Source organism: Mastigoproctus giganteus, chromosome 14, assembly GCF_048544385.1.
Source record: "Mastigoproctus giganteus isolate SK-2022 chromosome 14, ASM4854438v1, whole genome shotgun sequence".
Taxonomy (NCBI): Eukaryota; Metazoa; Arthropoda; class Arachnida; order Uropygi; family Thelyphonidae; genus Mastigoproctus; species Mastigoproctus giganteus.
In genome coordinates, this window is record NC_143588.1 from 98,441,588 (window position 1) to 98,469,271 (window position 27,684).

Sequence of the window (27,684 nt, forward strand, 5' to 3'; positions counted from 1 at the left end):
TGTTAGGAACTTCGGAAAAACCATAGTAATAGACAGATCAAATGTACTTTACTGGTTATCCTTTCTATCAAATTAATAAATACACTGTATTCTTTAGGTCTTGTATATTGGAAGTCTCTTTACTTCGGTTTTTGAAAAAAGAAGTTAAGCATATTTTAGATTATGAAGAATATTGGTGTTCCAGACTATACTGCATCTCTGATTTTGTTGGTTAGCAAACTGCAACACAGTGTGGAAACTAGTGCTGAATTTTATAATGGGTTCTTTCTTGGGGGGGGGATGATCAGGAAGTAAAAAATGTCTATACTATAATTTCTTTTCAGGGAAGGATATATGCTCTTTCTTGGAAAGTTGAACTTATATATTAGCATTAGCAGAAGCATATGATGCAAGAAAGCAAGCTTATACAGCATCATCCAAAACAAAAAAAAAAACAAAAAAAAAAACACGGCATTGCACACATCTATTTGCTCTAAAAGTTTGTCCCAGTTCTTCCATGAATTTATTTCAGTTATCAAATTCCACAACAACAGATGGAAGTTTGTTGCAGCAATCAATTACCCTCTGGCTAAAGGCAAATTTCCATGCATCTCTTCTACAACTGTCTTTCCCCAATTTGAAATTATGCCCCCTCAGATTTGTAATCTGAGCTAGAGGAAGAATTCCATCAGCATTGCCCCTGTTCAAACTATTCAAGGACTTGTACAACTCAATCAGATCACTTCACAGGTGCCTAATCTCCAGATGCTGCAATTTACAGAACTTAAAACTTTTCTTGGTAAGAGGATCCCTTCATTCCCCCTCACCAATCTTATTACCCTTCTCTGTACTCGTTCTAGCAGCTTTATATATATCCTTCCTAAAATGAAGCCTCCAGACCTGTATACAGTACTCAAGGTGTGGCTAAACCATTGCCTTATACAAGAGGATAATCATTTCCTTATCCCTGCTAGAAAAATTCCTGTATATCATTGACAACACACCATGAGCTACTCTTGCATACTGTCTGCACTGTTCAGAAAACTTCATGTCTGACTGCACAATTATCCCCAGGTCTTTTTTCATTTTCTACCACTGTGAGTGTAGTACCACACAGTTGGTACATTTCTCTGGAGTTACTCCAACCCGTATGCCGTATGCATTTGTCAATGTTAAACTTCAGTTGACACCTCTCTGCCCATCTGCCCAGCTTTCTAGGTTTTTTTTTTTTATGTAAACCCCAAACACGAGAGGTATTGGAACCTATAGTGCTTAGTACCGTGCTTGGGTTGGGGTTTACATAAAAAAAAAAAAAAAAAAAAAAAATCTAGAAAAGCTGGGCAGATGGACAGAGAGGTGTCAGCTGAAGTTTAACATTGACAAATGCATACGGCATATAGGTTGGAGTAACTCCAGAGAAATGTACCAACCATGTGGTAGTACACTCACAGTGGTAGAAAATGAAAAAAGACCTCGGGATAATTGTGCAGTCAGACATGAAGTTTTCAGAACAGTGCAGATGGTCTGCAAGAGTAGCTCTTGGTGTCTTGTCAATGATATACAGAAATTTCTCTAGCAGGGATAAGGAAATGATTATCCTCTTGTATAAGGCAATGGTCAGGCCACACCTTGAGTACTGAAAATTACAGTCTACTTCTGTATACTGTAATTTTCAGGAAATACGTATGAAGGAAGGTTGTTCCAGAAAACAGCAGTTGAATGAATAAATGAGGAAGATGAAAAGTTGGTTCTGTGAGTTTGAAGTTGAACAGTAAATGGATGTTGACTGGTGGCGGCACGTGTTCGGACTGTTTTGAAAGAGAGAGTGGGAATTATAGAAACCAATTAAGAAGAACAGTGCCTGTAGAAGTATCTGTAGAAGAGGCATGCAGCAGAAACAGTACATCTATGAGACAGTGAGTGGAGAGACTCTGTTAGAGAAGAATCATTAATTAACATCACTGCCCTCTTCTGAATGGAATCAAGAAGTCTGAGAGAGGTTTTGGGGGCACCACCCCAGATGTGGGAATAATATTCCATGGCATGGTGGATTTGTGATTTATACAGAGTGAGCAGCTGTTTGGAAGAAAAGTAACGCCGAGAGCGAAAGAGAAAACCAAGTTTTTTAGATGCAGAGGAAGCAATATTTGTAATGTGCTTGTGCCAAGAGAGATTAGAAGTCAGGGTAATCCCCAAAAGAGATATATCATTTTGCCTAGAAATCAGAGTGTCACTAAAGATAAGCATAGGAGCAGAATAATCCTTTTTGCGAGATATAAGACAAGACTGAGTTTTAGAAGAGTTGAAATCAACTAAGTTGTCTTTGCCCCACTGAAGAATTACCTGAGGACCAGCATTTAAGGAATTGGTAGCATATTTTTGAAAAGTTGAAGCTGATTGAGCAGGGCAAGGTTTCTCAAAATGGAAAGTAGAATGCAATGTGCTATCATCGGCAAAACTATGGATAGGATTTCCAGTCAATGGAAGAAGGTCATTAGTATACAAGAGGAAAAGAGTGGGGAAAAGAACTGAACCTTGGGGAACACCGGCATTAGTGGAGAAGTTAGAAGACAGAGTCATCTACCACCCTCAGTGAGTGATCAGAGAGAAAACTGGATAACCAATTACTAAAAACAGTTGGCAAACCATAAGATGGAAGCTTGTTTAGAAGACCTTTATGCCAAACACGATCAAAAGCCTTTGAGATGTCAAGAGCAACTACTTGTGTTTCACCAAACCTTTCCATTGAATTAGTCTATAAATGGGTAACATAAGCCAGAATATCACCAGTGGATTGACACTGGCGGAATCCATACTGGCGATAGTTGATCAGACAGAAGGTTTCTAGGTAGTTTAAGAGTTGGCGGTTAATTGATTTCTCCATTACTTTAGAAAGAGTAGAAGTAATTGGATGGGAGGGATTTTTCACCCTTTTTAGGAACTGGCTGGAAATTTCCAAGCAGAAGGAAAAACACCTTTGGAATAAGAAAGTGAAAAAACTGGCAAAGAATAGGAGTAAGTTCAGGAGCACAGGTTTTGAGAAGAAGTGGAGAAATACCATCGGGACCTGGAGCTTTCTTAGCATCAAGATTCGTCAAAATCCTTCTGACATCCTTTTGACAGAAGACCACAGGAGGCATTGAACGGAGCGTGTTGGGAATGGTGGGAGGTGTTTTACCAAGATCATTAATACATGAGTTGGAAGAAAAATGGGATGCTAAGAGGTCAGCTTTATCCTTGGCTGAAGTGACAACAGAACCATCTGGTTTGGATAGAGGTGGGAGAAGAGATGGGAAAAAGTTGCGGCCAATAGCTTTGGCAAGAGACCAGAATGTTCGCCTACCATTAGGGCAAGAAGCAAGTTTTCTACTCTTAGCCTGTTCAAACTCTAATTTGGACTGGTTAATAACTGCTTTACAATTGTTGCGAACTTTCGTGTAGGCAGAAAATGAAACTGAAGAATTAGAAACAAGCCAATTACAATATGCAACATTCTTCTCTTGAACAGCCTTGGCACATTTATTGGAAAACCAAGGTTTAGATAGAGGACAAGATTTTAAAGTGGAGAGTGGGATAAAGGATTCCATTCCTGCAAGAATAATTTCACTGACACAATCTGAGCAAACGTTGACATCAGAAGTTTTGAAACAGTAATCCGACCAAAGAAAAGAAGAAAAGAAATCTCACAGATCATCCCATTTTGCATTCTTGTAATAGCACACGCTTCTTGATTAGACCGGGGTTCAAGCCCGTCACCACCAAATACGGAGGATGCGGAAAGGTCAGGGATGACCACCGCATATCCCGAAGCAATATGGCCTTAGTTGCTAATGCTCCTAAAAACCAAATAACAAACAAACAACAACATTCTTGTAATGCCAAACAACACGAGGTTGAGAATAGCCATGAGATAAAGGCTCCATTGGAGAAGAGACAATCACCAAGTTGTGATCTGAAGTGCCTAAAGGACCCCTCACTTCAACCATGTACTTAGAAGGGTTGTTTGTGAGAAAAAGATCAAGTGTGTTGGCTGTATGATTAGGATTGTCCGGTATTCTGGTAGGTAAATGAACAATCTGTGTGAGGTCATTAGTAATTGCAAATGCCTCAGCATCTCAACCAGCTGGGTCTGTGTGACTAGAAAACGGAAGCCAGCTGGAGTTGTGAACACTAAAATCACCAAGGAAAATTACCTCACTGTTAGGAAAGTTGGAGTGGAGAAAGTCAAGTTGCAAAGAGAGGAAGTCAAAGAGCTCCAAGTGATTAGTGGAGTTGGGAGAATGGTAGAGACAACAGATGAATTTGACACAATGAGGTAGAGAGATTTTAAGCCAGAGAAGATCAAAGAGAGGAGATTCCAAATTTCCAAGTAACAGGGAATATCAGAACGGACATATGCACAAATACCACCTTCGAGGCGAAAGGAATCATACAGCGAATAATTTGGGCATCTGAGATGAGTAGTAGTTGAATCAACTGATAACTGAGATTCTGTCAGAAAAAGTACATGGGGTTTGGCAGACTACAAGTGGAAATGGACATCGTTGAGATTACAATTGAGACCACGTATATTTGTGAAATGAATTAGGAAGTGCTTGGGAGGTTTAGATCTTTTCACAGATAAGCTTGTTCTATTAGTTTGACAATTCATGGTGTATTCGATAGTAAGAAAAAGTGGGTGGGACATGCTGTATGAAGTAATGAAATTTTTGGATATGCCGTACACATGGTAAGAATATACCCAGATCCTTGACATAACGTGGCTTCGAAAATGCTCGCCGCATACACAGTACTCAGACTCCCTCCAGTCACTAACTGGCAGAGTAGAGGTAGCAAGATTATACACTAGCTGATCCAGAAGCCTCCTAGAGAGTTACCAATAAGTTCGGTAACTCTCTAGGAGGAGAGTTACCGAATCCAAGTATAAGATATCAAAATTATTTTTTGAATCCAGTTTCTTTGTAACTGCATTGTAGTATCCAATCAAATTGGTCAGACAAGACTTCCCCTTAACTAACCCATGCCGTGTCTCAATCATTACTGCAGTCTTGTCTAGATGATCCTGCAATGCTTCTTTAATCAGTGACACCATTATTTTCCCCAGAACAGAAGTTATACTAACAGGTCTGTAATTAGTCATGTCACCTTTTGATAATTCTTTATGAATTGGGGATACATTTGCACATCTCCAGTCCATGGGGACTTCTCCTGGGTCAAAGGATGCTCTCATAATTATGGCTAAGGGTTTGCTTACTTCCTTTGCCACCTCCTTTAATATAACTGGAATGATCCAATCCACCCCAGGTGCCTTTCTTATGTTTAACTTCAACAATTTCTCCTCCACTTTGCTCTAAGCTATTACAAAACCATTAAGCTCCCTGTTAGAGGTTAATAAGCTTCTGTCATTCATTTCCCTACAAAATTCCTTGTGTAAATGTAGATGCAAAATACTCATTCAGATTATCAGCTATCTGAGCAGGATCATCAACGTTCGAACCATCGATATCAAGTGGATCAATCCATTTCATTCCACCGCCTCTGTAGCCAGGTGGGCAGGAGCAGCAGTGCATAGCAAACGCTTCTTGATTAGACCAGGGTTCAAGCACGTGAGCACCAAATACGGAGGATGCAGAAAGGTCAGGGAATGACCACTGCATATCCCGGAGCAATATGGCCTTAGTTGCTAATGCTCCTAAAAACCAAATAACAGACAAAACAACCAATTCATCCCATTCCTTCTAGAGTTTATATAAATAAAGAAGTCCTTGCTGTTTTTCTTAGCATCCTGGTTTCTTGTAACCTGCCTTCGCTTGCCTAACCTCCTTTGCGACTTGATTAAAGACAACTTTTATCTACCATACGTTTCTGTGTCTCCTGATAATTTGCGTCCCATGCATTTCTCTTCTCTGCCTTGAATTGTATTAGTTAATCTGACATCCATTTAGGCCTAAACCTTGAACAGTGTTTCTTAGTCGGTATGAAAAGCCTATTAGCTTTCAAGATTAATTCCTTGAATGCTTCCGATTTAGAATTTTGCTGTTGGTCCCACTGTATAGAATGAAAAACTATCTGAGACAGTGGTCTCAGATAGTTTTTCAATTCGAAAGCAAAAACCCTTCTGTTTACCTCTGATGGTAGTTACGTCTTTTTGTATATCCCACTTCAGTATGCTCTGATCACTGCCACTTAGTGGTTCCTTTATCTGCAAATTCTTAATGCACGAATAATCACTGATGATAATCAGATCAAAAGTATTATTCCCTCTGGTTGCCTCTCGAACATGCTGCTGTAGAAAACAATCATCCAATAAATCCGCAAAAGTCTTGATAGTGTTCAAGTGACCAGCCCATAAGTTCCAGTCTATATCTGGGAAGTTAAAATCCCCCATTATAAGACATTCTGATTTACTAGCCCACTATTTCTCTGTACAACTGTTCATTGTAGTCATTCAAGTCATTAGGCCTATAACACACTCCTACTCTCAATTTTGCTTTCCCAGTGCTGATGTCACACCAAACTGGCTCAACATTGCACTAACTCTGAAGATGGATGTAGAAGACATTAATGGAGAAATAATATTAACTGTGGATGAAGACAATGCCAAGAAAGCAGAAAACCAGTATAAAAAAAGATATGGGACACAAAAGATATCCAGGCTTAGGGATTTTTATTATATGAAACAGACATATCTATAATATAACTATATTATAGATGTCTGTCTGTCTGTTGTAAAACCAAGAGATTAAATTTATCTTGGTTTCCTAGGTCCATAAGGAACTTGTCTGTTTCGTTTCTGTTTAATAGTTGTGTTGGATATTCAGATTTTAATGAGGCAAAATGTTTACAGCTGTGAATTACAGGCTCCGAAAAAGCGATGTGTTTGCCATTTTATTTTCCTAATTGTTATTTTATATTGAACTTTATAAGTAGCCAAATAGTTCTAGATATGCTGGTTATTTTTAATTTAGATAAGAGTTTTTGTAGATTACTACTTAATATATGTAACACCGTTCTTTCATTCGAAACTTGCAGCCATTGTTTTTGTATAGAGTGGTAGGGAATTCAAATTTTTAATTGTGGTAACTAGGTAGCTCTAACGTAAAATTATATAGCGTAATTCGCATCCCTGCATTTAGGATTCTGTTAGATAGTGTAGTATTGACAATTAATTAATTAAATTTATTGATCTTATTAATTTAAAATATCATGCCCCAGACTTGAGCAGAAAAGCAACAGGCACAAAGTGGCAGGAGTGCTGTGACTCGTGGGAGAACTGAGTGGAGTGATTCTCCAACGCATCACAGCCTAAAAAAAATGTGCAACTTGTGAAATGTTTGCCGAACTCTCTGGAACAGAACATAATCTAGCCAAGGAGAATGTCTTTGTGTGGAGTGAGAACTGAGTGGAGTGATTCTCCAACGCATCACAGCCTAAAAAAAATGTGCAACTTGTGAAATGTTTGCCGAACTCTCTGGAACAGAACATAATCTAGCCAAGGAGAATGTCTTTGTGTGTGTGTGTGTGTGTGTGTGTGTGTGTGTGTGTGTGTGTGTGTGTGTGTGTGTGTGTGTGTGTGTGTGTGTGTGTGTGTGTGTGTGCCAGTACAGAGAGCGTCTAGAAATTAGGTGTCAACTCAGCGTTCTGATGGGCGTCTATGAGAGCTTGAGGTGTAGGGTAGATGCCCTTGAAGAAATTAATGAGGGGCCCGTCAAGCTCTCAGCTGCCCAACTCAATGCCAGAGCTCACTCCTGGGCATCAGGCAACACAGTGGCAATCTCCAAGGCAGAATGCGCTAGTCCAACAGGAGTTAGTTTTCGTCGGTGACTCCGTTGTCAGGGAGATAGGGAATATATTGTGTAAAAAGGATAGATGGAATAAGACCAGGTTATGTCTGCCAGGGGCAAAAGTTGATGTTATAAAGCATATATCATCTTTTAAGGGCACAAAGAGTGATATTGTTGTACACATTGGCACCAATGACATTAACAGTAGGAGATCTGCAGATTTACTTAACAAGTACAGGTCAATGTTGCAAAAAGTCGTGAATTAGGGTTAAATTTGAAAGTGTCTGCAATTCTGCCCAGACACGATAGGAGGGAGTACATGATGAGCGCCTTGTCAATCAATTCAGCCCTGGAGGAAATGTGCAAGGCTCAAGGGGTAAAATTTTTTTCAGCTTGGTCTGTGCTTGTTAACAGGAGAGACTGCTTCTACAGGGATGGGATACACTTAAATAGAAAGGGTGCTTTCTATTTAAGTGTAGGTGATTCTTGCACTACTTCTATTAGAATAAGCAGCGCCGTGGAGCAAGGGGTGTTGGGGATTTCAGGGACTGATGTCAGTCATCATGAAACAGGTGGGTATGTGGGATGTGTTAGGGTAACTAATAATAGGAATAGGTAGATGTATACCAATGTTAGAAGTATAGTAAATAAATTTGATTAATTTCAAGTGTTGGTCAAGACATCAAAGGCAGATATTGTTGGGATAACAGAGACATGGTGTCACACAGATATAAGGAATGCAGAGCTGGAATTTGAGGAGTACAACGTGTACAGAAAGGATAGACAAGATAGGAAGGGAGGAGGTGTTATGCTGTTAATTAAGAAAAATATAAAATCAAAAGAAGTGCATCCGGTTGATTTAGATGAACAGTGCACTGTTGAGTCAGTTTGGTGTGACACAAGCACTGCAAAAGCAAAAATAAGAGTAGGAGTGTGTTATAGGCCTAATGACTCGAATGAGTACAATGAACAGTTGTACAGAGAAATAGTGGACTAGTAAATCAGAATGTCTTATAATGGGGGATTTTAACTTCCCAGATATAGACTGGAACTTATGGGTTGGTCACTCGCACACTAGTAAGACTTTTGTGGATTTATTGGATGATTGTTTTCTGCAGCAGCATGTTCGAGAGGCAACCAGAGAGGGTAATACTCTTGATCTGGTTATCAGCAATGATCATTCGTGTATTAAGAATTTGCAGATAAAGGACCCATTAGGTCGCAGTGTACTGATGTGGGATTTACTTAAAGATATAATTACCATCAGGGGTAAAGGAAGGGGTTTTTACTTCCATGAAGGTGACTACAGTGGTTTCAGACAGTTTTTAAATTCTGTACAGTGTGACCAACAGATGATTATTATTAAATTACAGTTGCTCAGAGCGAAACGGATACAAAAATATAGATTGTGACAAGTTTAATAATAGGAAATATACATATATTAGATTAGATAATATCTAAACTTATATATTAGATTAATAATAATAATGATGTATCTAATATAATATATGTATATTTCCTATTATTAAACTTGTCACAATCTATATTTTTGTATCTGTTTCGTTCTGAGCAACTGTAATTTAATAATAATAATGAATCCAGAGCACACAGGCCTCTTTAATCATACCAACAGCAAATTCTAAGTGGGAATCATTCAAGGAATTAATAGTGGAAGCTACTAAACGTTTCATACCTATTAAGAAATATTGTTCAAGGTTTAAGCCTAAATGGTTGTCAAATGAACTAATGAGACTCTTGTCAGAGAAGAAAAATTCATGGGATGCATATAAATTATCAGGCGACACAGAAGCCTATAATATATACAGGGTGTGTCAAAAATATTGGTACAAACGTTTAGGGGAAGTAGGTAACATCTAAAGGAATGCGAATCGCATAGGAGCCCATCATCGGAAACGTCACCGTAAGTCGGTAGATGGCGCTGTTCTTCAGTTCGCAAGAGGGAAAATTTCTGGTTTACTCATTGAAGCAGAAGTTGCCGCATGAAGAGCATGCATCGATATACGAACTGTGAGCTGGCGCAGACATGCACCTAGTGTACGCATTAGCAGAAGGCAATGAACGAGCCACTCAACGAATTTACAGAGAACGCTTCCCAGACAGACATGTACTGGACCCCCCGTTTGTTTGCGCAAATTTGTGTGATTATGGGTCATTTAGAGGTAACAGGAGTAGTGCGGGCAGACCACGTTCGACGCGAACTTCCGCCATGGAAGAAAGTTTGTTGAATGCCGTCCAGAATAATCCTACTACCAGCACACATGCCATTGCCTCTGCCTTAGGAGTGTCTCATTGCAGTGTACAGCATGTCTGGCACAACGATTCCTTACACCCCTTTCTTCTCCAAAGGGTTCAGTTACTGCTCCCCCAAGATCATCCTGCACATGTGGCTTTTGTGCAGTGGTTTCTCCAAGAAAGTGTTCAAGACTTAAATTTTCTAGCCTATGTTTTGTTCATGGATGAGGCTTATTTCACTCGGGAAGGCTTATTCAATCAGCACAATGCTCATATGTGTGGGCTCACGACAATCCACATGGTTTGCACCCCCATGCGACACAACATCGCTTCGCAATAGTCGGTGACTGCTTAATCGGCCCATACCTGTTACCATCCCGCATGAACTCTGCTAAATATCGGATCTTTCTTGAACAAGTTCTACCAGGGTTACTTGACGATGTTCCAGCAAATGTAAGACGCAACATTTGGTTTCAACATGACGGGGCGCCTGCCCATTATGGAAGGTGTGTTCGTGACCATCTGAACAGGCATTTTGGGCGTCGATGGATTGGCCGTGGTTGACCCGTTGCTTGGCCCTCACGCTCACCTGATTTATCGAGCCTTGATTTATTTCTGTGGGGGCCCTCAAATCTATTGTGTATGAATCGCCTGTGGAGACAGAAATGGATCTCTTCTGCGCTGCTGCTACTGTCAAAGAAACTCCAGGTATGTTCGACGGTGTCCGCCAATCCATGCTGCGTCTGTGTCACGCATGCATCGCATCTTATGGTGGAACCTTTGAGCATCTGTTGTAACATCCCGAAATGCATCCATCTTGTACTCCATTGTAAATATTATGTCAAATAAATGTTTGCCACTAATTACTGTCTTGTCATTTCTGCTTCTTGTGCCTCTGCTACTACTTTCCCGTGATGTTTCCGGTTATGGGTCCCTATGCGATTCACATTCCTTTAGATGTTCCTACCTCCCCTAAATGTTTGTACCAATATTTTTGAGACACCCTGTATAAGCTAGTCTGTAATTAAGTTGCAAAGGATGCTAAGAAAAACAGCAAGGATTTCTTTACTTATATAAACTCTAAAAGGAAGGGGATGAATCTGATTGGTCCACTTGATATCGATGGTTTGACTGTTGATGATCCTGCTCAGATAGCAAACAAACTGAATGAGTATTTTGTATCTACACATGAGAAGTACACAGTACTTCCCATGTTTACACAGTACTTCTCATGTAGATACAAAATACTCATTCTGCTACACAGTAGCAGAATGAGTATTTTGTATCTACCCAAATCTTAATAACTTCTCATGTTCACACATGAGAAGTTATTAAGATTTGAAAATGCCACAAGGCTATCAAATTGTAACAGGGTACTTAATGATTTTGTAATAACTGAGAACAAAGTGGAGGAGAAATTGTTAAAGTTAAACATAAGAAAGGCAAATGGGGTGGATGGAATTTATCCAGTTATATTAAAGGAGGTGGCAAAGGAAGTAAGCAAACCCTTAGCCATAATTATGAGATCATCCTTGGACTCAGGAGAGGGCCCCACGGACTGGAGATGTGCAAATGTATCCCCAATTCACAAAGGGGGATCGAAGTGTGACACGAGTAATTACAGACCACTTAGTTTAACTTCTGTTCTTGGTAAAATAATAGTCACTGGTTAAAGATGCATTGCAAGATCATCTAGACAAGACTGTAGCAATAATTCAGACACAGCATGGATTTGTTAAGGGAAAGTCTTGTCTGACAAATTTGATTGGTTATTATAATGTGGTTACAAAGGAACTATATGCAAAAAATAATTTTGATATCATATACTTGGATTTCAGGAAAGCTTTTGACACTGTTGCGCATGGAAGACTACTGTACACATTGGAGCAGAATGGTATTACGGGTAAGTTGCTACAATGGATAAAAGGATGGTTGAGTGGGAGAAGACAGAGGATGGTAATCATGAAGAGGTGCTGCTCTTCGTGGACTAATGTTATTAGTGGAGTCCCACAGGGTCCGGTGTTGGGTCCACTGTTGTTTTGTATATTTATCAATGATATTGATGAAGGCATATCAGGCTTAGTATCGAAGTTTGCAGATGATACAAAGGTTGGCAGGGTTGTTAATGATAGTAATGGCAGTGTGTTACTGCAACAGGATCTAGAAAATTTGGGCAGATGGGCTGAGAAGTGGCAACTGAAGTTTAACATTGAAAAATGCAAAGTACTGCATATGGGTAGAAGTAATATCCCCTCTAAATATTTGTCTAGAGAAACGTACCAACCTTGTGGTACTACACTTAAGGTGGTAGAAAATAAAAAAAAAAGACCTGGGAGTAATTGTTCAGTGGGATATGAAGTTTTCTGAGGAATGCTGCCAGGGCAGGTTATGGGGTATTGTCAAGGATATACAGGAATTTTGCTAGCAGGGAAAATGTGATTGTCCCTCTGTATAAGGCAATGGTCAGGCCATGTCTTGAGTACTGCATGCTTGTCTGGAGGCCTCATTATAGGAAGGATGTAGATTTGCTTGAGTGTGTACAGAGGAGGGAAATGAAGGGATCCTCTTACCAGGAGAGGCTTAAATTCTGCAAATTGCAGCAGCTGGAGACTAGGCACCTGTGAGGTGATCTGATTGAGGTGTATAAGGCCTTAAATGGGTTGAGCACGCTGAATTCTGATGGGATTCTTCCACTTGTTCAGATTACGAACCTAAGAGGCATAAATTGAAATTGAGGAAGGACAGATGTAGAATAGATGTGCAGAAATTTGCCTTTAGCCAGCAGGTGGTTAATTGCTGGAACAAACTTCCATCTGTCGTTGTGGAAGTTGATAGGTTAAATAAATTTAAGGAGGAACTGGACAAATATTTAGAGGGGATTGTTTTTTTTTTTTTTTTGGCTGATGCTGCATAAGCTCATATGCTTGCTTTCTTGCATCACATGCCACTACTACAACACGATTATATAAAGTTATTAATCGCTAAAACCCTGGAAATCAAGCTGCACAAAAATTCTATCAATGTTCAGCATCCCTACCTCATTCAGATTCATGGTCGTTTATATGCATGCGCTAAGACAAATAATCCCCTATATTATCTTGACAACACACATTTCCAAACCTGTGATCAAGGTCAGTCGAAAAGCCTAGTACAGTCAGTCCTCGTATAACACGTGTTTACACTACACGAATTCGATCATACATGATTTATAAATAGGGGAACGATATCTTATATAACACGAACCAAATTCCCTTATGCATGATTTGCCTTTGCCTTTGTGTTTACAAGAAATGGCAGTCGAACGCGGAATCACCTCAACCAAACGCAACATGATAGGAATGAAGAGAAGATTCTGAAAATGTATTTATGTGTTTTATATCAGTGAAGGGGAAACACATTTCACCATAATAAAGTAAAAACCAACACAATTCCAGCTATCGGTATAATCGCAAATGCAATTAGATCGAGTTTGCTACCAGTTTATAACAGATTCCACTAGCAGAAACGCAACTGGAAATTGTTTTTATTGTTTTATGGTAGTAACCCCTAGAAATGTGCTTTAGTAAAATGTGAGGTGTTAATAGTGTATCTCTGTCTTTACGGTGTTGTTTATTCAGTTGCTACACGCACGCAGCTTTGTTTATGTGTATCAAGCATGCCTCCTCATCTTGTAATTGTGCTTTATTCCCTAAAAATGAGTAAAATACTTAAAAGATGTGAAAGGAAGCATCCTAGTGAAGACACTGCAGATTCAGAGAGAAAAAGAAAAGCAATTTCGAAAAAGCAAAAGCAAATTATAGTAGCCTCATACTATACTATGGTTTATGGCCAAAATCACACCGGCCTCTCCCCGGTAAGGCTTATGGCCAGTCCGCCTCTGTCGATAGCGAAAAAATATGAAATTGTGAAACACTTTGAGCGAAATGAAAGACCATGTGATATTGCACGTGGTACAGACCTAAATGAGGCAACCCCGAGAATTACAAAGAATGCAGAGAAAATAAAAACAACTTTGATAGCAGGAACAACTCAAAGTGTAATTAAAATCCATTAAATTAAGACACAAAGAATTGGAAGAGATGGAACGGCTGTTATCTGTTTGGATAGAAAATCAAACAAAAAAACAAGTTTTCTTATGATAGAAGTGAAAGCATTAGCAACATTTTATTACCTAATAGTCGTAATAAAATATAATATAATAATAATAAAAAATATTATAAAAAATTATAATATTATTTTTATTACGTATTTTAATCGTTATAAAATACGTAAGTATTTTATTACGATTATTTATTGTGTTTGGTAATGTTTATGTTACCAATGTGTGTTCAGTCTTGGGTGGTCAGCACCTAACTCTATTTTTCCCATAGGGCCTGTTGTTTATATTGCATGATTTTGCATTGCACGAGGGTTTCTAGGAACACATCTATCGTGCTATACGAGGACTGACTGTATGCTTAAGGGAGGAAAAGTTTTTCGTAAAATAGTTTTAATATATTTCATCGGCATGATTTTAATTTATCTCATAGTCTTGATCAGTTCTTTTGTTTTTTGGTTAATTTTAATTATTTGACACAATGTCTTCTATCACTTAGTTTTGTGGGGGTTGTTTGACGTGTTTCGGGGTTGTGTCAGGGTCCTTTGCTTTGATCCTGGGATAGGTTGAATCATTCATGGGGCTGTGAGTGCAAGAATTCATTAAAATTATTTTAGCCATTAATATTTGGAAAGCATCGTCTTGAATTTATTCTATGTACTAGATCGAGGTAACCTCTCTTTTATTCTTTCAAATATCGATGCAATACAGAATCATTTGAACCCTGTAGCTTTGTTTTATATTAATCTTATTAGAGTTTACATATGTAAAGAAGCCTTTGCCAAAGATTTCGTGTAATCTGCCTAACCTCCTTTGTGACTTGATTACAGATCTTATATCTACCCTAGGCTTCTGTGTTGCCTGAAAATTTATATGCATCCCATGCATTTTTTTTCTCTACCACAAGTCTCATTAGTTCATATGAAAAGTCTAGTAGCTTTCATGATTAATTCCTTGAATGCTTCCCATTTAGAATTTGCTGTTGGTAAAGTTGGTCCTACTGTATAGAATTTAAAAACTGTTTGAGACCACTGTAGTCACCTTTACAAAAGCAAAAACCATTCTCTTTACCCCTGATAGTAAAGGGAAGGGTTTACATCTTTGAGTAAATCCCACATCAGTTCACTGTGATCATGGCCAACTAGTGGTTCCTTTATATGCAGATTCTTAATGCATAAATAATCACTGCTGATAATCAGATCAAGAGTATTACTCCCTCTGGTTGCCTCTCGAACATGTTGCTGTAAAAAAAAAAAAAAAAGTCATCCAATAAATCCACAAAAGTTGTGCTAGTGTGCTGGTGACCAACCACAAGTTCCAATCAATATCTGGCAAGCTGAATAGCCCTTAAATCAAGAAAACTTTTGATTTTAGGGACATTTAGCAATAACAGATATTCCCTTCCCCCTATTAGTCTGTGAAAGTGAGAGGTTTACTGTAAATCTTTTGGTTATTTCTTATGAGTACAAGATCTTATTAGTAAATTAGTGCGTAATAAAGATCCTCTACTTTTCACTTAGATTTTGTTCTTTAATTTAAAAAAAATTAAACTTATAATCCTTAATTTTTTCAAGAGAATACATTTTAAAATTCTAATATCATCATTGTTTTGCATATTTATTATTCTAAATAATCTACAGAAAATGGTATGGTTTTTTTGTTTTTTTTTTTTTGCTGATTCTGTATAAACTTGTTTTCTTGCATCATTTGCTAATGCTATTGGGCTTAATTTTCCCATTTTTTTTATTGAAGCATAATGGATACCAAGTAGTCTTATTTACTTGTGTAAAAATTAGATAATTGAACTTTAACTGTTTTCTATATATGCAATTTTTCAGCTATTGAACTGTCATTGAAAGAGTCCAGTACATCTCCAAAATCTTCAGGTATTTATCCTACTGCCAGGCCACCCTCTCCAGTTGCAGTCCCTAAAGCATCTCCTCAAAAAGAACCAAGAAGAGTCAGAGCTCTGTATGATTTTGAAGCAGCTGAAGATAATGAACTCACTTTCAAGACTGGGGAAATTGTATTAGTACATGATGACAGGTGTGTTGTTTTGTAAAAAAGTATAAGAAATTATTTTTTTTTTTAACTGAAGAGCCTGAAAAGCACCAATTGCAGTAGATCTGTATAAATTATATACTGAAATGCATTTAAAATCCTATATCATCAGGGAATAGTAGCAACTTTGAAATGCACTGCATTTCAAATAAACCAATATCAAATTAACAAGGATATGCTGTGTATGCCTTCTTTGCTGCCTGCCTACACTGTGATAAACTTCATATTTGATTGTATTTTTTGTCCTGAACTACCTTTAATTCCCTCTCCCACTCCTAGTATGAGATATTTAGAGACATTAAACCTTAGTTGTAAGGCGCAATATGGCCTAAGTAGCCCTTGCGCCAGAAATAACCATACCAATACCAATACCTTAGTTGTAATTTTTAAGGCTCTTTTATATTTTACTTTTTTATTTTATAAAAAATAAAATTTTTATATTTTATTTTATATATTATATAATATATAAATTTTATGTTTTTATTTTTATATTTTATAAAAGGTGAATTCTTCTGAAGTAGAATAATTTGGTTCTGCCCTCCAAATTTTTAATAATATTTTAATTTTACACAATTTTAATGTTTTTATATAATTTAATTCGTCTATTAAAGTATATTTCTAAACTTTATTGTTATCCAAATTTTATTTGCATTTACAACTAGTCAAAATAACAAAGTAGAGTGTATAATGTCATCTAGGTGTTTTGAAAGAAGAAGAATGCCAAGCTTTTTCTAACAGCTGTAACAGTCATTGATTGCAGGTGTTTGTTGTTATATTAAGGAAATTATTTGGTACTCTGTACTAGATAATTTATTTATTGATAGAAATGTAAGAGTATCACAAAACACTGACACCTTAGTGTATTCAGTATTATTAGACATTTTTAAAAAATGTATTTCACATATTTTTTGCAGCAGGTTGAATCAGAATCTTTCAGAATAGTTCAGATTTTATAAATTTGCAGTTAGTTCTTTGTTCTGAAAGTTTCTGATTATCTTTTTTTTTTTTTTTTTTCTTTTAGTGATCCAAATTGGTGGAAAGGTTCTAACCATAGAGGTGAAGGATTATTTCCTGCTAACTTTGTCACTACAGATCTGACAAAAGAATCAGAAACAGCATGTAAGTAATGTAAACTATTATTCTTTCAGAAATAAAAAGGGCTGTTACTCTTAATATGGGTAATTGAAATTAAATATAGAAATTGTGTATTTTAGGTGCATTTCAAGTGATTATACTATGAATAAGTATAATCACTTGATTTGTAACTTATGCAGGAAATGCTATCTGTAGTAAAGTACACTATGTTAAATTCAATAAAGTATAATGTTAACTCCCACTACATCAACTATAATAATTATTATAATCAGTGGTGAGCTATAGGGGGCTCACGAGAGCCCATTGCTATTATTTTTTGAAAATTTGCCAGCCCATTTTTGAAATAATCAGTTATTTTACGAATTAAATCCTGAGTTCAATTAGTATTAGTAATGGCCATATGATGCAAGGAAGCCTATGGCTTATGTTGCACCAGCCAAAAATAAAAAAATAATAATAAAATAATATAACAAAAAATAAAATAATAGAATAAAAACAAATTAATAATAATAAGAAAATTAAAGAAAATAATAATAAGAAGAAGAACTTCCTTTATGATTTGATTGCATACTAGCTTATATCTGACGTAGGCTTCTCTGTCGCCTGATAATTTATATGCATCCCATACATTTTTCTTTCCTGCCATGAGCCTCATTAATTCATCTGACAACCATTTAGGCCTAAACCTCGAACAGTATTTCTTAGTTGTAATGAAAAGCCTAGTAGCCTCGAAGATTAAGTCCCTGAATGCATCCCATTTTGAATTCAATGTTGGTAACATCCTCAGTTGATCCCACTGTACTGAATTTAAAAGCTATCTGAGATCCCATAGTCACCTTTACGAAAGCAAAAGCCCTTCCCTTTACCCTTGAAGATAGTTACATCTTTAAGTAAATCCCACATCAGTACATTGTGATCACTGTCACCCAGAGTTTAACTTCTGTTTCAGGGAAATTAATGGAATCACTGGTTAAAGAAGCAATGCAGGATCATCAAGACAAGACTCAGCTATAGTTCAGTCACAGCATGGGTTTGTTAAGGGGAAATCTTTCCTGACCAATCTGATTGGATACTATGATGTGATCACAAAGGAACTGGATGCAAAAAATAATTTTGATATCATACACTTGCATTTCAGGAAATGCTTTTGATACTGTTGCACATAGAAGGCTGCTGTTCAAATTGGAGCAGTATGGCATTAAGGAAAAGTTGCTGTTATGGATAAAAGGATGGTTGAGTGAGAGAAGACAGAATGGTAATCAATGGACACTGCTCGTTGTGGACTAATGTTATTAGTGGAGTCCCCCAGGGTTTGGTGTTGGGACCATTGTTGTTTTCTATATTTATCAATGATATTGATGAAGGTATATCAGTCTTAATGTCAAAGTTTGCAGATGACACAAAGGTTAGCATGGTTGTTAATGACAGTGATGACAGTGTGCAGCTGTAACAGGATCTAGAAAAGTAGGGCATATGGGCTGAGAGATGGCAACCGAAGTTTAACACTGACAAATGCAAAGTACAGGCACTCCTCGACTTATGCATTTAATCGGGTTTTTTTCATGTACGCAAGTCCAACTTTGGTCTTGTAGACACAAAATACATGTACAGTATGATACAATACACTGAGATTATAACCCCCAACAAACTTCATCATGTACAGCATTTCACAATTTGTAACTGCATTAAATGAGGTTGAAGAAACATACAATGAATAATAATGTAGAGTACAGTATTTATTTAAAACTAATTTAATCAAAATACGATATGCAATATAATTTAATCTACAATCAAATCACTATGTTACGATGGACTCTCCAAAATAAAATACCATTCACTATACGATATGTAGTAAGTACTGGTCAGTGTGATCACATTTTCAAACTGAATTTTAATTGTATTAAATGGCTATTCTAATAAGCAAAAATAGGAGGAATATTATCCACAGGCTATAAAAGTAAAGATATAGAGCACAAATTTACACTTTACTTCCTCCAATTAACAAAATTAAATGATGCGTGAAAATCGGAAGAATATTTCCCACAGGTTAGCAAAACAAAAATAAAGTTCTGCTTACGTACATAGCTTAATAGTGTAACTAATTGATATTTCTGTTCACTGACTTTTTTTTTTTTTTTGGTCGAAAAATGTAAAACAGTAAGAAAATAATCAATAACAAAGAACACGGCACACACAAATTGCAACTAACACAATACGTGCGAGATATGGAGTAACAACTTTACAAAGCTCAAAAATAGGAATGAAGAGAAGATTCTGAAAATTTATTTGTTTTTTAAATGATTGAATATTTCAGTGAAGAGGAAGCACATTTCACCATAATAACATAAAATTCCGCATAATTTCAGCTATCAGTATCAACGCAAATGCAATAAGATAGAGTTTACTACCCATTTTTAATAGATTGCACTAACAGAAAAGCCCAATAAACTGGAAACTGCAAATTGTTTTTATTGTTTTATGGTAGTGACCTCTAGAAATCCGCTTTAGAAAAATATCATGAAGGCATTCAAAATTGATTCTTATAACCAAATATAACAACAGCTTTGTGCGTTGTACATATCTGAAAGTTGTACATAAGTCATTTGTACTCTGCATATGGGTAGAAGTAACCCCAGAAAAATGTAACAATTGTGCGGTACTACACTCAGGGTGGTAAAGAATGAAAAAGACCCAAGGGTAATTGTGCAGTCAGATGTGAAGTTTTCTGAGCAGTGCAGATAGACTTCCAAAGCAGATCATGAGGTATTATCATTGGTATACAGGAATTTTGCTAGTAGGGATAAGGAGGTGATTATCCCTTTGTATAAGGCAATGGTCAGACAGCAACCCTGGGTACTGCATACAGGTCTAGAGGCCTGATTTTCGGAAGGATGTAGAGTTGCTGGAACAAGTACAGAGAGGGGCAAGAAGATTGGTGAGGGGAAAAAAAGGATCCTCTTACCAAGAAAGGCTTAAGTTCTGCAAATTGCAGCATCTGGAGAGCAGGCACCTGTGAGGTGATCTGATTGGGGTGATCAATGCCGATGGTATTCTTCCTCTTGCTCAGATTACAAACCTGAAGGGGCACAAATTAAAATTGAGGAAAGATAGTTGTAGAATAGATGTGTGGAAATTTGCCTTTAGCCAGTGGGTAGTTGATTGCTGAAACAAACTTCCATCTGTCGTTGTGGAAATTTATTTAAGCTGTTGAGCTTAAATAAATTCAAAGTAGAACTGGACAAACTTTTGGAGTCAATGGAGAGGTGAATGGGAAATTTTTTTTTTTTTTGGCCAATGCTGTATAAGCTTGCTTTTTTGCATCGTATGCCACTGTTAATGCTAAGTTTTCTTATCCTCTTTCAGTTCACCACTTATTTTCTATAAATGCTGAACTGAAAGAGAATAAGAACTTGAGAGTAATTATATTCAAACATTTTTCAAAGCTTCTCAAATTACAAACAGAGATGGGTGTTTAATATTTGAGTATAAAATGAAGTGTTATATTATACTTTTCTGAGTTATAATGCAAAAATTAAACCAGCACCTGAATATACTTGGACATAATGGGATTTTACATTAAAGCATTCCTTAAACACCAAAGGAGTGATTAAAGGCATATTTTCCCCACAATATCATTTACGTCCTTAAAAATTTTGAGTAGCATAGTTTTCATTTTTATTGAAGAAGAAAAACAGATCTATTTACAAATCCTTTAAAAAAAAATTTTGTGAATATTTTAAACTCGTAATAATAAAGAGTTTGTTGATATCAGGTCTTACTAGTGAAGAAAAGAGCAGCAAAAATACTTACATTGAATATTAGCGATTATGCACATTCTCTTATACTCTAATCTTTGTTACTGCAGTTCGATGAAACATGATGCCATATTCACAGATATTTTCTCTCCTTTTCAGAGATTTTTTTATATGCTAAAACACAGGATGGAGAAAATATACAAGCAATTTTTTGGGAGTACGACATCACAAAAAATATAGCAGCAGGCAAAATAAATCCAAGTGAAAGAAATGGAATTGTTTTTATTCCCAGTGAACGTTTAGGGTACAATAGTATGCAGGACTTCATTAGAATTATGAAGTCCTCTGTGTTTACGTAAAACTGCAGCCATTATCAACCCACTGCAGGATGGAAGCCTCCTCAACAATTAATGTTGAGGGAAATGGACCATAATCTGCCACGCTGGTCCAGTGTGGGTTGGCAGATCGACTGTATTTAGTAGTCAGGGGCTTAAACCCCGGTCTACTCAAGGAGCGTGTACTATTGCACTCCCGCTCATGACCACTCAGCTAGGGAGGCCAACTCTGTGTTTATGTACAAGGTGGTTATAGTGATTAAGTCCTTTTCCACTTAAAAATTAAAAACTCAAACTATAGGTTATATATCAAAAAAAATTTTTTTTGTTCTTGCATTGTAATCTGTATATGGGGGATTTTTTTTTTTAAATAATAAAAGAAACTGTCCCAGATTTGACCACCGAAGGCCATGCAAAGTGAACATTCAGAAAAATAACACAAAAGTAAATTTTTATTGATGATCAAATCATTTTGGATTTGACCATGCACCTATTATCATTTTTTAATAAACAATCAAGAAGAGGCATTGCGTTCTCTACAGCTGTCTTAAAAATCTATAAGAGTTGAAGGAAAATCTCTGCAAACACAGTGTGTAGGTATCTCTACAACAAAAGTTTACTGGAATTAGGTCAAGTGATTTTACAAGCCAGAGATATGTAAAATGGTGACTGATAATTCATTTTTCCAAGAAGGTTTCTCATAGGAATTGTTTGACATTACTGTTGATAATGTTACACAATTCCTTCTTTTTCACTCACTTTACAGAGAGAGAGAGAGAGAGAGAGAGAGAGAGAGAGAGAGAGCTCTGGTTGTGAAAGAGAACATTCGGTGAATTTTTGGCTGCTGTAAAGGGATAAGTAGTTTCGATATTTCTATCATATTCTTCGTTATTTAACATACTACCTTGTGCTCTACAAAGATATTAAATAGGTTTAGTAGCACTCATTAGCTTCTTTTTTTGAATTTTAACTAGTGATTTTTTTTATTTTTTTATTTTTTATTTTTTTGATGTAAACCCCAAACACGAGAGGTATTAGAACCTATAGTACTTAGTACCGTGCTTGGGTTGGAGGTTGAGAAGACGAAAGAAGATATTTGTTGACATTGGACTTCTGTAGACTGTAATTTTCAGGAAATACGTATGAAGGAAGGTTGTTCCAGAAAATGGCAGTTGAATAAATAAACAAGGAAGATGAAAAGTTGGTTCTGTGAGTTTGGAGTTGGACAGTAAATGGATGTTGGCTGGTGGCAGCACGTGTTCAGACTGTTTTGAAAGAGAGTGGGAATTATAGAAGCCAATTCAGAAGAACAGTGCCCATAGAAGTATCTGTAGAAGAGGTATGCAGCAGAAACAGTACGTCTATGAGACAGTGAGTGGAGAGACGCTGTTAGAGATGAATCATTAATTAACATCACTGCCCTCTTCTGAATGGAATCGAGAAGCCTGAGAGAGGTTTTGGGGGCAATATTCCATGGCAGGGCGGATTTGCGATTTATACAGAGTGAGCAGCTGTTTGGAAGAAAAGTAAAGGTGAGAGCGAAAGAGAAAACCAAGTTTTTTAGATGCAGAGAAAGCAATATTTGTAATGTGCTTGTGCCAAGAGAGATTAGAAGTCAGGGTAATCCCCAAAAGAGATATATCATTTTGCCTAGAAATCAGAGTGTCACTAAAGATAAGCATAGGAGCAGAAGAATCCTTTTTGCGAGATATAAGACAAGACTGAGTTTTAGAAGAGTTGAAATCAACTAAGTTGTCTTTGACCCACTGGAGAATTACCCGAAGATCAGCATTTAAGGAATTGGTAACAGATTTTCAAGAAGTTGAAAATCTGTTACCAGGTTTTCTGGTAGGTTTCTCAAAAGGTTTCTCAAAATGGAAAGTGGAATGCAATGTGCTATCATCGGCAAAACTATGGATAGGATTTCCAGTCAATGAAAGAAGGTCATTAATATACAAGAGGAAAAGAGTGGGGGAAAGAACTGAACCTTGGGGGACACTGGCATTAGTGGAGAAGTTAGAAGACAGAGAGCCATCTACCATCACCTTCAGTGAGCGATCAGAGAGAAAACTGGATAACCAATTACTAAAAAAGTTGGCAAACCATAAGATGGAAGCTTGTTTAGAAGGCCTTTATGCCAAACACGATCGAAGTTATGACTAACCGGTGTTGATGCCAATATTGTTGAACTAGCTGCCATGTTGTAGTCAATAAGAAATAGCATAACGTATATATCTCGAACTGATAGTGTAAGGTATAACTTAAAACTAGATAGCATAATACGTTTTTTTTTTTTTTTTTTTTTTTTTGGTAGTTGTTGGCGCATAGGCTTCTGTGGCCATAATGCACCTCCCAAGGTTTTTGCAGTACACTGATCCAAGCCCGAGGTGGGAATTGAACCCACGACCTTTGGGTTGCCAGGCAGGCACTTTACCCACCCGGCTAGCCCGGTTGGCAGCGTAATACGTAGCACTGTATTAGGAATCTGTAAGCTTACTATAGTATTATCAATTAATCAAAAATATTTATTAATCTTATTAAATTTCATTGTTAATTAAATTATATTTGGCGCCCCCGTAGCCAGGTGGGAAGAAGCAGCAGTGCGTAACGCACGCTTCTTGATTAGACCGGGGTTCGATCCCGTCACCACCAAATACGGGGATGCGGAAAGATCAGGGAATGATCACTGCATATTCCCGGAGCAATATGGCCTTAGTTGCTAATGCTCCTAAAAACCAAATAACAAACAACAACAAATTATATTTAAACAGAAATCATGACCCAGACTAGAGCTGCAAAGTAATGTTCACAGACCAGTGAGAGTGCTATGGCTCGGGGGAGAAACGAAGGGGGCGATTCTCCAATGCATCACAGTCTCAAAAAATGTGCGAAATGTGAAATGTTTGCGAACTTTCTAAAACAGGACATGATCTAGTCAAGGAGGTCTTTCAGTGTGCTAGACGCCTAGAGTGTCAAGAAATTAGGCACCAACTCAGCATTCTGATAGGTGTCTATGAGAGCGTGAGAAATTAAAATGAGGGGCCCATCAAGCTCTCAGCTGCCCAACTCAATGGCAGAGCTCACTCCTGTGCATCAGGCAACTCAGAGGCAATCTCCAAGGCAGAATGCACTGGTCCCACAGGAACTAGTTATTGTTGGTGACTATTGTCAGGGAGATGGGGAATATACTATGCAAGAAGGATAGGTGGAACAGAACCAGGGTGTCTGCCAGGGGCAAAAGTTGATGACGTAGAGCAGATATCTTTTAATGGCACAAGAGGTGATATTGTTGTACACATTGGAACTAATGATATTAACAGTAAGGAATCTGCAGATTTACTCAAAAAGTACAGGTCAATGTTGAAAAAAGTCACGAGTGATGGTTGAATGTGAAAGTGTCTGCAATTCTGCCCAGACATGACAGGAGGGAGTATATGAGAGCCTTGTCAATCAATTCGGTCCTGGAGAGTTTGTGCAAGGCTCATTGGGTAGAATTTTTTTCAGCATGGTCTGTGCTTGACAGTAGAGACTACTTCTACAGGGAAGGGGCAAAATTAAATAGAAAGGGAGCAAGAATATTTGCTGATGCTATTGAGGCAGTGCTAGGTGGGTCGGAAAACTGTTAGCTTTGGGGGTGGATACACAGACTAAAAAGGTTAACAGTGGCCGCAGGCAGAGGTAAAAATGATTCTTGCACTGCTTCTATTAGAATGAGCATCAGCCTGGAAAGCAAGGTGCTGGAGATTTCCAGGACTGCTGGGTGTCATACTGGAACAAGTAAATATATGGGCTGTTAGAGTAACTAAGAGTAGAACGCAGGTGCATGTACACCAATGCTAGGAGTATAGTTAATAAATGTCTAGTTTGAAGTGTTGGTCAAGATATCAGAGACATGGTGTCACACAGATATAAGCAGTGCAGAATTGGATTGGGGAGTACAATGTGTGCAGAAAGGATACACAGGGCAGGAAGGGAGAGGGGTTATGCTGTTAGTTAACAAACACATAAAATCTAAGGAAGTGCATCCAATTGACGTTGGTGGACAATGCAATGTTGAGTCAGTATGGTGTGACATAAGCACTGGGAAAGGGATAATGAGTAGGTGTGTGGTATCGGCCTAATGAATCTGATGAGTATAATGAGCAATTAAGCAGAGAAATAGAGTGGGCCAGTAAATCAGAATGTCTTGTAATGGGGGATTAGCACACTAGCAAGACTTTTGTGGATTTATTGGATGAATGTTTTCTACAGCAACATGTTCGAGAGGCAACCATAGGGAGTAATACTCTCGATCTGATAATCAGCAGTGATTATTCACGCATTAAGAATTTGCAGATAAAGGAAACTAACAGATCTGTAATTACTCATTTAATTAATAATGATGTTTAATTACAGTACTTGTTTAATGTGAATCAGATAATAATAAAACTCTTTCTTAATTTTTTTTTTTTTTCTGAGGTTAGCATTAGTTTGTAAAGGTAGGTGTAGTTCAGTACTCTGTTGCTGTATTAATTATTAATCAAATTTGCTTTTTGTGCAGATTTTAAACTCCTACTCCATTGCAACTTCTAAAACTAGAATTTGTATTTAATATAAAAGTGATGAATATTCATTTGGCTTAAGTAAATAGATAAAATTAAAATTACTTTATTATTATTATTTATTTATAATATGTAAACTTCACACAATAGGACTACTTAATAATTGATAACATTTCTGAATTCCATGTTATAAGAATCCTGTTATAAGACCTAATCAAGAAAGAATGATGATTTGTATTTTCTTAATTAGGCCTGGTATCAGGATTCAGACCACCCATTGTTAAGCAGTTCTATTATGTGGGAGTTTACTTATTGTAAATCATAACACTTCGTGCACATTAAAATTCAGTTGATAACAATTCATGCCATTTAATTAGTGTTATTCACATTTCATATTAATTTATTATGAGCAACCGTCCTTCTTTCAATGTATTAAATAAATAAACTTAATAATTTATAGTGGTTTTGTTCTTTTTATTTTGAGAAATTAATACTGTAGAGAGTTAATACTATTAACTCTCTATAGTATTACTGATATTATGGCCAGAATTATTAATGCATAGTTGACAACAAACACTCAGATTTATAACTTGAAGGCCTTGTCCTTTTTATTTCTGTTCTAGATAGAATGGCGAGGTTCAGTGCTGCTTTGATATTTCAGAAAAACGAACAAACAGAATCCAAAATAGAAAACTTTTTATTATTATCATTATTCCCTGAATACAGCTTCTTAACAAACTTTGGTGCAGATTTAATAAGGACTGTTTTGTGGAATTTTAAAGCAAAAGTACCACAAAAATTTGTTCTAGTTTTATTGAACTTATACTTATTTTACATTTTGATGTGTTTTATCACTTTCCCTCTCTCTAGATAAGGCTACTGAAAAGAAATCTGTGCAGTTTAGTGAAGAAGTTAAAGTGAAGACTGTTGAAATTGAAGAAGATGTGGAAATTGATGAGGTAATTTTCTTTTGACCTTATCGTAAATCATCACATGCATCAAGGATATAATTTTTGGTACTACTTCTAGTAGATAGTTTATCATTTGCAGTATATTCACTTTAAACTTCGTTATTTTTATTGATTTTTACCGTTCTCTTAGCACTCAAATTTACACTCATTACTGTTCTGAATATGTAGAAGTTGATAGGTTAAATAAATTTAAGGAGGAACTGGACAGGCATTTGGAGGGAATGGTGCGTTTTTTTTTTTTGGCTGATGCTGCATAAGCTCATACACTTGCTTTCTTGCATCACATGCCACTACTACTATCCAGTCCAGCTGATTGCAATTTTTTTGTGAGACTAAAATGCAATCTATAGAAATCCAAGTTGATATATCAACAGATATCTTCTGTCTTCTCAGTCTTCATCCCGTGCATAGTACTAAGTGCTATAAGTGTTTATACTTTTTTGTGCTTGGGTTTTTATTTAAAAAAAAAAAAATGACCAATTATTTTAGCAGTTTTTAGAAATTTACAAAAAAATATAAATAAAAAAGTTAGACATGAAATATGAGATTATTTCATGTTAATATCTCGTTATAGATATATGGTTACTGAAGAGACAGAAGTTATCTAACCTTGAAGATCAACCCCTCCCCACACATCTCCTACATGTGGAGGGCTGGATGGGTCCTCTTAATAGGGAGCCAGCTGTATGGATGCTGAACAAATGAGGATGGGCCATCACTAAAGGAAAAATCTGACTGGTCTGGATAACCTAACCTATAAGCTGAAAACGTACGAAGTAGGAAAAAGCAGTTGAGAATCATACTGGCTGACATT

At 36.9% G+C, this 27,684-nt stretch overlaps 1 protein-coding gene across 2 annotated transcripts in view; it reads left to right on the forward strand.

The window, feature by feature from the left end:
• Positions 1–27,684, forward strand: part of LOC150075424 (signal transducing adapter molecule 2-like) — a 203,681-nt gene that overhangs the window by 124,921 nt on the left and 51,076 nt on the right. For both annotated transcript variants that reach the window (XM_090389165.1, XM_090389166.1), the window contains exons 7-9: positions 15,951–16,158; positions 17,195–17,292; positions 26,770–26,858. In XM_090389165.1, the coding sequence (XP_090245291.1) occupies positions 15,951–16,158; positions 17,195–17,292; positions 26,770–26,858 (395 nt within the window). The remainder of the gene's footprint in view (positions 1–15,950; positions 16,159–17,194; positions 17,293–26,769; positions 26,859–27,684) is intronic.